This window comes from Gymnoscopelus braueri (genome assembly GCF_963280865.1).
Source record: "Gymnoscopelus braueri genome assembly, chromosome: 15".
Taxonomy (NCBI): domain Eukaryota; kingdom Metazoa; phylum Chordata; class Actinopteri; order Myctophiformes; family Myctophidae; genus Gymnoscopelus; species Gymnoscopelus braueri.
In genome coordinates this window covers 51717843-51731867 of record NC_137620.1, presented here as the reverse complement: position 1 = coordinate 51731867, position 14025 = coordinate 51717843, and the positions used below count along the sequence as shown (strand labels likewise).

Genomic DNA, 14025 nt, shown 5'->3' with positions numbered 1-14025 from the left:
ATCTTCCTTGACAGTGAACATGGTCTAATTAATTGTCATAATCTCTGATTTTGCATTACTTTTTTTTGTACAGACTTGTTGGCTGTGGACTCGACAAGACACACATTGACGTTGTGGCTTCAGCTCTCAGCTCTAATCCTTCCCATTTGAGAGAACTAGATCTCAGTGACAACGCCTTGGACGATTCAGATCTGGAGCGACTGTATGCTGCACTGAAGAGTCCACATTGTAAACTGGAGAAACTTAGGTCAGATTAATTTACCATAATTAGTTTGATAAGTTTTGTATTAGTATGCATTTTATTCATTTGAGGAGTGTGAACAGGTTTGATGATTGGGTATAGTGACTACAGTATGTACAGGCATACTGAGATGAATTTAAAACTTGAACATCTCTGATTACACTAGACTTTGGATGTTTTGTTCCCATCCCCAGTTTTTTTAATACTATGTATATTTAACATTTTTAACACTCAATGTTAGATCAATCAATCAATCAATCACTAACTATTTTAATAAGATCAGAATGAAGAATGCAAATATCAATATGATAATACTTCTTTGGAAAGAGGAAACTGTTCGTGTTAGGGAGATGCAAATGCTTGTTTTGCTTCATGCAATGTCCTGCATAGGCTACGTGTGATTTTGAAAAAGTTGACAACCTATTGCCGACTCGGATGGTGCACTGCATTCTTAGCATGGGCACTCACTCACCTCACTCACCCAAGCCCTTGTTGTCGGTGTGTGAGAGTGAAACTAAATGCGTGCTAAATGTACTATAGCACACAATCAGACATGTGTTTTATTCTTCCTTTAGATTGACTCATTGCTGGTTGTCAGAGAGATGCTGTGAGATCCTGGCCTCAGCTCTCAGCTTTATTCCCTCCCTAAGAGAATTGTGCCTCAGCTTCAACAACTTGAAGGATGCAGGACTGAAGAAGCTCTCAGATGGACTGAAGAGTCCACTTTGTCAACTGCAGACCCTGAGGTAAATAATGTGGTTTATTTTTGTGTGAATCTGTACTTGAACATCAAGTTCAGTTTGTTAAAGTCTTTATTTCTCTGCAGGTTGTCAGGCTGTGGGGTCACAGAGGAGGGCTGTTCTTCTCTGGTTTCAGCTTTGAAACTCAATCCTTCCTACCTGAAACACCTGGAGCTGAACTGCAACCATACAGGAGACTCTGGCCAGGAAATGCTATCTGTTGGATTGGAGACTGTCGAGTGAGTAGACATGGACTGTGTTCTATTGGATAATGCAGTCCTTCAATGGCTGGGCAGTTGGGCCCAGCCATTGATGAATTTGATTCCAGATTTTTAAAGATTTAAGTATAATAGAGTTGGTTATGTAGGGTGGTAGTTTACGCTTGGCTGGATTATTAAGCAACGCAAGAAGAGAGGTAACAGCAACTGAAGCCATCTCAATCTGAAGCCAAGCTGGTCCATTTACATGCTCTGCTGATAGGTAGTTGCGCCAAAAAGACAGCGCATACAAGTTGGCTGCCCAGTAGTACAATTTAAATTGCGGTAGCCCAAAGCCCCCTGCTGCCTTAGACTTACATAAATGTTTTTTAGATATCCTCACAGATTTGTTACTACATATAAATGATGAAACAACAGAATTACATTTTTTGAACAATTGAAGATGTATAAAAATCTAGGCAGAGCGACCATCTTTATGGCATTAATACGACCAACCATGGATATGGGCAAAGTGTTCCAGAATTCAATGTTATTTTTCAATTGTTGCATCTTGCAATCACAGTTCTTCTTTAAAAGTTCCCCATGTTTACGAGTGGCTATTATACCCAGGGTTTAAAATGTGTCTGTGGAAACCTTAAAGGCTGTCGTGCGCAGGAAGTTTGGTCAACATTCTCAGAAATGGGCATCAATTCACTTTTAGCGATAGATGGTTGACAGTGTTGTGAACTTGGATTGGGGCGATTTCTTCATTAGCTCTAATCTGGCTGGCTAGAACTTCGATGGCTAAATTGAAGAGATAAGGGGAGCAGCTGTCCCCCTGCCTCACCCCTCTCTTAAGATGGAAAGGCCGTGAGACCTCACCATTAGTGACAATTGATGCCTTAGGATGGGCGTAAATTATATTGATCCAGTCTATAAATGTTTCCCAGAAGCCAAAATGTTTTAAAGTAGACAGTATGTATTTCCATTCTAAACAATCAAAAGCTTTCTCGCAGTCTAAGGCAATGACCACCGACTCTTCCTTATGATACATGATATTAAAAAGACAGCGTAAGTTGGAATTTATGTGACGGCCCGGAACAAAACCTGTCTGGTCGGGGTGGATCAGATCGCGATGTGCCTGGAGAATCTATTGGCCATTATTTTGCTCAAAATTTTCATCTCCATAGGGATAAGGGATATTGGGCGGTAGGAGGACATGTCTAATGGATCTCTATCTTTCTTCAAGATTAAAGCAATATTTGCCTGATAAAGAGAGTCCGGCAGCTCTGAAGCTTGTTTTGACTGCTTGAACATTCGCAAAAGCAATGGAGCTATGGTTGATTGAAACCTTTTATAGAACTCAATTACAAATCCGTCAGGGCCGGGGGCTTTATTGTTGGGAAATTGAGATATAGCTGTTATAATCTCACCTAGCGTTATATTAGCATCCATTGCCGTGGCGCCCTCCTCAGCTAGAGTAGGCAGCTGGCTGTCGGCAAGGAACTGATTGATGATTTGGGGATCTGTATTCTTACTTTTGGATTGGTAGAGTTCCTCATGGAACTGAGCAAAACTCTTATTGATCCCGGCTGGATCAGTAATACGTTTACCTTGTCTATCTTTTATTTTGTGAATGGCTCGGGTGGATTGTAAGTGCCGGAGCTGCCTTGCCAGTAAACTATGGGGTTTATCGCCCAATTCAAAGTATTTCTGTTGGGTTTTAGCAAGCAGTGCGCTAACTCTTTGTGAGAGGAAAGTGTTATATTCAAATTTTAATTTAGTAATTGACTCCAGAGTTGCATCGTTAGGGTTGTCCTTAAATGCGTTTTCTTGAATGGAAAGGTCATTTTCTATGTCTGTCAGGCAAAATATATAATGTGGCCTCTACTCACCGCCTTAAAAGATTCCCACAGGATAGAGTCATTAACATCTCCAGTGTCGTTCTCCCTAATGAAATGAGAAATTGATTTCTCCATGTAGTCAGGGCTGTTAACAAAAAAAGGGGGACACGGCTGACAAAAGCGCCACATTTTTTCTACATGCTCTCCATCACCATAAGTTTCATTTTGGACGGGGAGCCACGTCATCAAGATGGCAGAAGGCGGCCATGTTGGATTTCAAAGATGGCCACCATGTAATATCTATAAGTGCCAATATCTGGGCTTCAAAGCCACTTAGAAGGTCAATCTTGGTGTCAAAATATACATTTTCTCGGTCAAGGAATGCAATAAAGCTATTGAGAATTCCACTAGATGTGTATTTGTGCCACGATCAAATAAATATGGTCATTCTAGCAACATATTTACATAATTTTCAACTCGGTTAGCAGTCAGACACAGAAAATGGAGCATGAAGTGAATTGACATTAAAAGTATCTGTCACATTGACAACTGCAAAGCTCTGTGCAATTCCAGTGTGCCTTCTTGCATGAGCACCTTGCACCACAACCACGTTTACAACCGCACTTGACCAGTTCATTGCAGGCTTTTGACGCCATCGGTAGAATGCTCCACACAGGAAGCCAGACCTGGTTGTTGTCATCCAATGTCCATCCCCATCCTTCTGGACTGGGTGTCGGCTGCTGGGCCAGTTCAGACGTGGACCAGATCCCAGACTGGTAGGCAACTCGCTTCACGTGCTGCAACAGTGAATCTTGCGTTGGTGGAATGTGTTCCATCGTTTTGTTCTTCTGGCAGAACAACTCTCGCCGTGCTTCATTGACAGATTCCAAATCACTGGTCTTATCATACATGATGACTGTGAAACGCTCAAGAAGCTGAAAGTGTTGGGCATCTATGGTCACTGAAGTGTATGGATTTTCTGCCATGTAGTTGAAGGCCTGGGTGACCTCAGGGTAGGACTTCCATGCCACCCATGCTGACTTCTTTCCTTTCCTGTCACAGCCTGTGTAACAGTGGAAGATGGGAAGTGCTGTGGACTTGTCTTTGCCCAGAGCATGGCAGATGGTGTTTATATGAACATAGGTGTAGTTCTTGCCAGTGCCAAAAGCAACCCAGATGTCTGCAGCTGGATACTTGGTGAGCAGGGCATGGAACTTGCCGATGAGGATAACGACAACATCCGTATCCACAGTGCGTATCAAGCAGGTAGAACAGCCATGTTCCAGGGTATCAAGCAGGTGAATCAATATCCTGGTGTCGGCCTCTTCGTGGTTACATGGCAGCATGGAGTGGTTGGTGTCTGTGCCGACCACTGTGATGCCAGATGTGATGAAGACCAGCTTGCCCTCTGGCCAGGCGGTGGATGCAATCTTCCCAGAGAGAAAGGTAAAGAGTTCCTGCTTGTTTATAGGATCACGCAGGAAATCTGGCCAATTCCCCGGCAGCTTGTTCTGACCAGCCACCTTCCGCTGTATCCCTTTGCCTCGCCTCTCCCTTGTTGACTCCTTTATGCTGCTGGTGATGTAAGTATCCCAGACCACATCAACTCTTTTGGAGATCTACAAAGCCCAATCCATTGTGTGCAAGAGACGAGATTGACAAGGGGCAGGCAAAAATCTAAACTGTGAAAGGCAAGGGGTCGAAAACCAAAGGGGCAGTCAGAGAAGGCAGAGGTACCGGCAAGGGCTGGGCAAAAACGTAGTATAGAAAACAGAACAGAGATCAGTTAGGGCAAAAAACTTGATTTTGAACAATGCTTGAGAGCTTGGGTAAACACAAGGCAATCTGGCAAGAGACTGGAGAGAGACTGAGGCTTAAGTACTGTAGGCATGATTGCAGGTGAGTGAATGCAGGTGGTCACACTGGCAGAAACCAGATCCAGACACACCCACACCCTAGGGACTAACAGGACACAGGTGGAGATAACTAATAATCACAGGGAGGAGAGACAAGGCAGGTAAACAGTAACTAGGCAGAGAGGAAACAATAGGAACGATACTACAAAATAGATAGGAAAAATAGGAAATAACAAGAGTCAGATCTGTCAAAGTTTAACACACACACACACACACACACACACACACACACACACACACACACACACACACACACACACACACACAGATGTTGTGCATAATCTAGACGAAGCATGCATAATTGTGTACATATATTGCCAGAATTTACCAAATTATCTAATATTGGCTGAATTAGTCACTTATTGATATTCCCTATAGTTTTATTGCCTTGTCCCAGAAAATGTATATTTTGACACCAAGATTGACCTTCTAAGTGGCTTGGAAGCCGAGATATTGGCTTTTATAGATATTGCATGGTGGCCATCTTTGTAATCCAAGATGGCCGACTTCTGCCATCTTGATGGCATGGCTCCCCGTCCAAAATGAAACTTATGGTGATGGAGAACACGTAAAAAAAATTTGGCGCTTTTGTCAGCCGTGTCCCCCTTTTTCAAAAATCTGGTCTTAAGCAACCGGGCTAATGTGGCTAGTGAACTGCTCGTCAACCAGAAGTGTGGGGTCAAGGCGCCACTGTCGCCCTCTAGAGCTATGTTCTCCAATCCTGAGATCCATGGACAGTATAGAGTGGTCAGAAATAACAATAGGGTGGTATGTTACTGACCCAACTGTAGAAATTAATTTAGCATCCAGGAGAAAATAGTCAATGCGACTACTACTCTTATGAACCGGACTGAAGAAACTATAATCTCTAGTGGTTGGATGGAGGAGTCGCCAAATATCCACTAAATTGGAGTTGGACATCAAAGTGTTCAAACAAGCACTGGCGTTGGATGGCTCGGGGGACTTAGAGGACTGCTTGTCCAAAAGGGGATCAAGGGTCAAGTTCAGATCGCCACCAATAGTGGGGCGGCCTAGCACGAGGAATCAGCCTAATCGTTAAATTTTTTGATGAAAGCGAGATATTTTGCAGAAGTGTTGATTGATATATTGGGAACAAAACTGGATATTGGGACATCACAAATTCTCACCCTGGTGGGCGTGGCAGCCATTTTTCAAAATGGCCACCAGCAGTTGATAAAATCTTCCTAGTTTTTATCTTAGTAGGCTGAAATGTTGCTCAAGTATGTGAGTATGAAGGTGTGTGGGTGTGCTCATGCTAATTGCCTAAAAGGGGGCGTTGCAATGGGAGTGACCTAGTTAACAGCAATATTTTGGGAGAATTGTTCAAATGGTGATACAAGTGAGAAATTTGGTACATTTGGTATCTTTGTAGATCACACTTCGATTCAGGACACCGGGCCACTCATAAATCAAAGATGGCTGCCAACATTAAAAAAAAAAATGTTTTGCATTTTTGCATAATTTTGCCTATAATTCTTTGACGTAAATTACCAAATCACCAAAAAGCACTCCCATAGTATGTTTTGAACATTTTCAAACAGGAGTTACCATTTACGGTGAAGGTGCCAACTCAGCGTATCGAGTAGCATGGCTTGAGTCCTGTGGTAGGTACTGGGAGCTGATGTTAGGTGTGAAGATGAAGAAAGAACAATGCTCTGTGGAGCTCAGGGAGGAGATAAGAAAGGCAGCCAGAGAGATGAAGAAAGTAGGGAGGAGTACAAATAGATAAGGGGTAAGGCGGAGAGAAAGGTGGTGAGGGTTAAGGAAAAGAGTATGAGTAGTTGTATGAAAGGTTGGACACCATGGAGGGAGAAAAGGAACTGCACCGATTGGCTAGACAGGCACTGAGATGGGAAGGATGAGCAAGAGGTTAAGGTGATGAAGGATGGATGGAAATGTTCTAGCAACCGAAGACAGTGTGTTGAGAAGATGGAAGGAGTACTTTGAGGGAACGGTTGGAGGAAAGTGTCAGTGTTATTCTATTCATAGTGGCTCATAGGAATAGACTATGTGACAACCAGGAATAGTTTGGTGACCACTGGCGAGAGGGTTGACAGACGGAATGTAGACAGCATCCGGGAGCAATATGGGTTAGCGCCCTAGCCTGTGTCTTCCGTGAGGAAGAAGCCCAACAAATCCACGGTGAGGCCTTTAAGGAGGGCTATTCAAGCAAGCCGCAAGTGGAGCCTGTAGTACCACCACGGCCCAAGAAACCATCACGCCAGAATGAAATGTTTGGAACAGGGGAGTCTGGTGCAACGCTCAGGTCCTGGACCTGGTAAGACAAAGGAGGAGTCCGGCCATCCACAGTCCAGGCCATCCACAGAGCCTAGTCCCTCCACGTGCCAGAGCCTCCGCTCTCCCCCAGTCCTGGCAGAGTAGTCCCGGATAAGCGGACTGAGTGGCCCTGTCTTGCCCTAAGAGGACTGACCGTGGGTAGCTACTGGGATGTAAGTCGGGGGCTTGATCAACCCCAGCCGGGTCACCTCGGCGAGGGTGTATGTTGCGAGACCCGAAACACCCATCGACCCCAGGCTACAACACTGATGATACGTCCCAGGTGCATCCATGTAATGTTTTTCTTTATGCAGGAGTTATTTGTAACAGAAGGATACCAGTGAGAGGGAAGATGTATAGGACGGTAGGGGGACCAGCCATGATGCTGTACGGCTTGGGAACGGTGGCACTGACAAAATGCCAAAACGACGGTTTAAGGATTTGGTGAGAGACGGCATGCAGGTGGCTGGAGTCACCAAGGAAGACACAGAACTAGATGGCAAAAAAAATTATACATGATCAGAAGTCATGAGATTGTGTCCCTGAATTTGACTGTGAGCACAGTTGTATGGTGTGTTTTTGAAATGTTTTAATTTAGATGGTTATAAATGGTAACTCCGGCTTGAAAATGTTCAAAAACATACTATGGGAGTGCTATTTGGTGATTGACCTCAAATAATTAAAATATATGCAGAAATGCAAAAACAGTCTAATGTTGGTGGCCATCTTGAAAAAAAAATAGCTGCTATCTTTGATTTAGGAGTGGCCCGGTTTTCTAAATCGAAGCGTGATCTCCAAAGATGATTTGTACCACATTTCCAACTTGTATTACTATTTGAACAATCTCCCAAAATATTGCTGCTAACTAGGCCACTCCCATTGCAACGCCCCCTTTTAGGCAATTAGCATGAACACACCCACACACCTTCATACTCACATACATCACGCAACATTTTAGCCTACTAGGACAAAAATTAGGAGGATTTGATCAACCGCTGGTGGCCATTTTGAAAAATGGCTGCCACGCCCACCAGGGTGAGAATTTGTGATGTCCCAATATCCAGTTTTGTTCAACATATATCTATCAACACTCCTGCCAAAATGTGCGCTTTCATCGCAAAAATGAACGATTGTCGTGCTACGCCGCCCTACTACAAAGATAAGATTGGTACCTGAAAAATTAGGGATTACATTTTAAAAAAAGTGAATAAAGGGGACGTTTTTCCTAATTAAATCCTGAAACCCCTAACCTGCGCTCGAGAAACAGATGCATTATGGGTTATCACTTAGCTTTGTTATACACTGTAAACAACTGCTGTCAAGAGTGAAAGAGCAAAAATGTACAAAAAAGGCTGAGGAAAAAAAACAAAAAACAAAACACACAGTCAAAAACCCAACCCTCCCCAATGGGGTAAATCCCCAAAATGTAGCCTACAGCTACAACTCACCATAACTTGGGCTAACAGGTCAAAGACCACAAACCACTGAAATAAAAAGCTGCCCAAAAACACCTTATACACACCAGAAAAACGATGTCAACTTTACAATAGCTGCCTCTCTGTAGATTTAAAAAGCTACACAAAAAAGGCCAGAGGGAGGCGCTATATGACCAATATTGTAGAAACAAATCAAACCAAGAAAACCCACATACTGCAGGAGGAATAGGTGACGTCACTAGTAGGGTTACAAGCTTGAATAAGTAGTAACTAAAATAGAAAATGGAAATCACATTTGCTCATTTGAAAAGTAATGGATATAAAATGAAAACACCTAGGAAAAAAGTGCGACAAAAACTTTGTGTTGAACCACCAGAGTGCAAAAAAATAAGAGTCCCAATACAATAATGGAAAAAAAATAGTTGTTAAACAGAATGACAAAACTAGATGGGTCGAACGTGGGCCACATCCCACTTGGCTCCTGACCACAACTCAAAGTAAAAAGCGAGAAGAAAAAAAAGACAATGTTATGATCATAGGGAGGACGGGACGTCTCCTCCAGGACCTCCGCGGGAAGATCCTCAAAAATCTGTATCGTGGAGCCTCGATATTTGAGTTTACCCCTCATCTTGCGTGCCTCACGGACCACCAGGTCACAGGTCTTATGGAAGCGAGCAACAATTACTCTTGGCTTTGTGGATGAAGGGACACGATGCGAACGGTCCAATTCTGGGGGAGAGTATAGCACCTGGTCGCCCAAGACCTCTACCAGGAACCCAGGAAGGAATTCGGAGGGGCAAGCCCCTTCAGTGGACTCAGGCAAGCCGATTATACGGTTGTTGTTCCTACGGCTGAACCCCTCCAAACTTGGCCTGTAGCTTAGCATTGTCGTTAGCCAGGTTAGTGCTTAGCTTCTCCAGCTCCACCAAACGGTCGCTGGTTGTGTTGGCGTTGGACTCAAGGGACGAAACACGTTGTTCATGATCTTCTACTTTTGAGTTGATAAGGTCCAGTTTCTTCTCGAGAGTAGATAATCCATCTTTAAATTCGGAGGACAAGGCCTCTTTGTGCTTCTCCAGCATAACTGCAATGGCGTCCATGTCTGCGCCACCAGGCTGTAGGCAGTCTTTTTTTTGCGTCGTCCAATCTCAAATTGTACGTGGGTTTCGTGGTCAGTTCTTGTTCAAAGGCAAACTTTATACATTACTAAGCTGTTTGGTGTGCATTTGGTGAATATAAAAGGGCTAGAAAGATTAAATAAAAAAATTGAGTGGGAGCGTGGTGGAAGGCGTCTACTACTCCATGACGCAGCAACCGGAAGCCCTTATGGCTGTTTAAACCCCAGCCAATAGGAACACAGAGGGGGCGGAGCAATGGTGACCCACACACGTGGTCCCTGGTGTGGCTATTCTCTTTTATCTTTTTATTTTTTTAATCCCACAATTTTGTAACCGATTTTACACCCAATGCCATTTGCCTAAGCTTGTAATCCTGGGCGCTACTCTCCCTTTGCCAGCCTGGAGAGAGCCCCGAACTGAGCTCATGCTTCCTTCAATGCATGAGGAGTGATCAGGCCGCTTCTTATCACCTGCCAGGGGGGAGTTTCCCCGGTTGGACGTAGCACGTGGAAGGAACACGTTATTCCAACCAGTTCCTTTCCCCTCCATCAGGCGCCCCGGCTGACCAGGGGGAGGCAGTATAGAGACCAGGATTACTGCATGTGTTTTGTGAGGGTGTGGCTAAAGTTTGGTGTGGATCGGAGCAACTGTGCGCCTCGCAGGTCTGGATGTTACGTTTGTGACCGTGGTCCTCGGTCCACCCACCCTATAGGCAATTATAATATACAGTAGAATATATGAAAAACAGTTAAATGCGTACTTTGTGTGGGATGTTTTAGCAATCGGCACAAACCTCTGACGTCACGCTCATGTCACCATGACTCAGCCATAACCATATAAAGAGTTCCCAATGCAGCTATGCTCAAATATGGAGTGTGTTGTCTAACCTCAATGTGTCGTCATGGCATCATGCACAAACAAATCAATCAGCTCCATATATGGGCAAAAAACGGGCATGCCCATATGTGGGCATATACTGATGACATCAGGGAACTCCATATATGGGCATAAAAGGGACAAGGACAGACCGATACAGAGATCTCCATATATGGGCATATCAGTTGGATTGACGTAGGTGCAGGGATGTGCTGTGGATGTTTGAGCTAGCGGAGCTCTATTTTAATGACGTCATGTGCACAAGCACATGCACACGCATGCATGCATGTGCACATAGCCGCTCATCTCAGTGCTAGTTGAAATACTGCAATATTATGTGATGAAATGTAATCATATCTTATTATTTAGTTGCATTGTTAATTAGTTGTTTTTATTTGTTTCAATTAATTATTTTCCTTTTAGTTTTATATAAAAGCCCTTTACATAGACTCACCCACACATAAGTAGGCTACTTAAAATAATCAGACAACTCTTTTTTTTATGAAGTCATTCAAGTAATACCTGAATGACTTTATTCAAAAAAAGATACAAGATTACAACATCACTTACATTGCTTTCAAAACAGTGGTTTTAAAACAATCATAAAGTCATAAGATCGTCCAACAACGGTCAGGAATGTTAGATTAATTTAGAGTGTCTGGTGCAGCTCTTGTTCTTGGGTCCTCAGCTAAACGATGGGATCTTAAGATGGGAAGTTTGTACGTGAAAAAAGTGAAGCCTCCATGAGCCAATGAATATTGTAGAGGCTTTATAAACAAAAACAAAAAAACAGCTGTGCATGGGCATCTTTCTCTCAGTTTCAATTCTGTGGTTGCTGTAGCTCAGTAAGAACAGTTTCTACCTATCAGTCAGAAAGTCCCTGGATCGAATCCCAACTTATCCAGGCTTCATTTAAATTGCTGCACAGAAATCATGACTTTATTAATTAATGCATGTCCACTTTTTAAAGACAACATGTTTTTGCAGTATTTATTCACTGTGTTGTAGCCTGTGGTTGTTTTAATAAACAAGGTTCTCTAAAGATGATTAGAGACTGCTTTCAGTTGCGCACATTATAATGTGTCACTCACTGCAGTAAATATCTCAGTCCAAGCAGCAAAACTAAAAACATTGATTAACATTAGATCCTGACCGATACTGTCGTCGGCTTGTCTGGAGATATAACCTACATTTAAATGTGCAAATCACTTAAATGATCTATTATGTTGTACCACATTGTGCGTTATTACACACTGGGGGACTTACCTCTTTCTGCTTTTCATCTTAAGCGCGTCCTATTTATTTCATGCAATAAAGAATTAAGTAGGCCTACATCCACAAACGTTTCCACCATGAATATAAAAGCATCAACCTGTATTCATGAGGCAAATACTCACAATGGTGAGCTTGTATTTTCAAATAGCCTATGTATAAAATAGGGCTAAAGAGGTTAATGTAATTATCTATAATGTAATAATTTATATCTCCAAAGTAACTAAAGTTTTCAAACAATTGTAGCCGAGTAAAAGTACAATATTTGAGAGATGTAGTGGAGTAAAAGTATTGAAAATTGGAAATACTCCAGTAAAGTAAAAATACCTCAACATTGTAAGTAGTACAGTACTTGAGTAAATGTACTTAGTTACTATACACCATTGGATGAGTGTATTGTTTTAATTTGAAGACGAGCCAATCATTTGAAAGGTTTTGGTCGGAAACTGACACCAAACAGGTTAATTGTGTACATTCAAGAAGATGTCGGCAAATTCAGCTATTGTGTGGTTTGACTTTGTGGAACACTTTATTTGCAAGACTGTTGCAACGAAGAAGCATGTGCTGCAAAGTGCATGTTTTGTGGTAAAGCCCTAATAGAAATATCAGGGACAATGTCCAATTTTACTGTCATATTTCGAGAAAACACAAAGTTGGTAGTAGTAGCTGGTACATGGAGACAGCATGTTTAACATTGTGAAATCTGCTTGTAGATCTGCTATTTTCTAAATATTTTAATTTGTATAACTACTGTAGCCTACTATTGTGATGATGACGTTTACATATTTTAAAACTGAAGATGCAAACGCATATTGAATGACAGTGTGTTTAAATCGAATGTCTCACCAGTGTTTGAACATTTCAAGAAGGCACACAGGCACTTCCTAATATCCTCCCATTAAAACCCACCCAGTCTATTCTGAGGTGAGATACCTCCATCTAGTGTCCACCACACCATCAGCTTGAGTTTAAAAATACTTTATTCATAAAGCACTTTAAAAAACATAGATGCAAAGTGCTTTACACACAATAAATAAATACAAGTATACAAGCTTAAGGGACAAGTGACGTAAGTTCTCACTAACTGTAAACCACATTGTTTCAGAGGACACTAATAACAAATATAATATAGGGGTCCTCCCCCAGACACAGCATATTAACCATGAATGGATTATGTGTATGGTAATTAATACAATTACATGTGCTACAAGCTCTTGTGGATTAACTATAAGCAGATGTACATTTCTACAATTTATCGGCAGCCATATTGGAAAACATGCTGCCATATTGGATTGGATAAACAGGCTAAAATAAAGTTTATCTGCCAAACTCAGATCCTCCAGCTCTGGAATAGCATCCTCCCAGCTAGCTCCTACAGCCAGTGTGTAATCATAAACATCTTGAGGCAAATGATCACATTTAGCATGCAAGCCAGCTGTTTTCAACTGTGAGTGGATAATGTTATCTCGACCCGGAAGTGAAACATTGTCAATATCCTGTAGTGGGGGTTGCCTAGCAACGAGCTTGTGTGTCTGGTTAGAAGAGCTGCCGGGCTGCTGCACCATAGCCGCATAGCGTGACTTCAGCCACTGTCCAAACTGCTCCATAGCCGCATAGCGTGACTTCAGCCACTGGTCAGGAATGTTAGATTAATTTAGAGTGTCTGGTGCAGCTCTTGTTCTTGGGTCCTCAGCTAAATGATGGGATCTTAAAATGGGAAGTTTGTACGTGAAAAAAGTGAAGCCTCCATGAGCCAATGAATATTGTAGAGGCTTTATAAACAAACAAAAAAAAACAGCTGTGCATGGGCATCTTTCTCTCAGTTTCAATTCTGTGGTTGCTGTAGCTCAGTAAGAACAGTTTCTACCTATCAGTCAGAAAGTCCCTGGATCGAATCCCAACTTATCCAGGCTTCATTTAAATTGCTGCACAGAAATCATGACTTTATTAATTAATGCATGTCCACTTTTTAAAGACAACATGTTTTTGCAGTATTTATTTATAATTTTGTGCCGTATATCCTAGTGAAACAGGGGCATGGTGCATGACAGAAGGCAAAAGTTTATGCTTTTCAGCAAACTTAAACA

The 14025-nt window shown here is 42.4% G+C and overlaps 1 protein-coding gene across 1 annotated transcript in view; it reads left to right on the top strand.

Annotated features, from left to right (window-relative positions):
• The first annotated feature begins 215 nt into the window (after positions 1–215).
• LOC308101958 (stonustoxin subunit beta-like) overlaps positions 216–14025 on the top strand; it is a 34984-nt gene continuing 21174 nt past the window's right edge. Inside the window, exons 1-3 of the mRNA XM_080451512.1 lie at positions 216–247; positions 817–987; positions 1068–1220. Coding sequence (XP_080307638.1) covers positions 1192–1220 — 29 coding nt within the window. The 5' untranslated portion in view covers positions 216–247; positions 817–987; positions 1068–1191. The remainder of the gene's footprint in view (positions 248–816; positions 988–1067; positions 1221–14025) is intronic.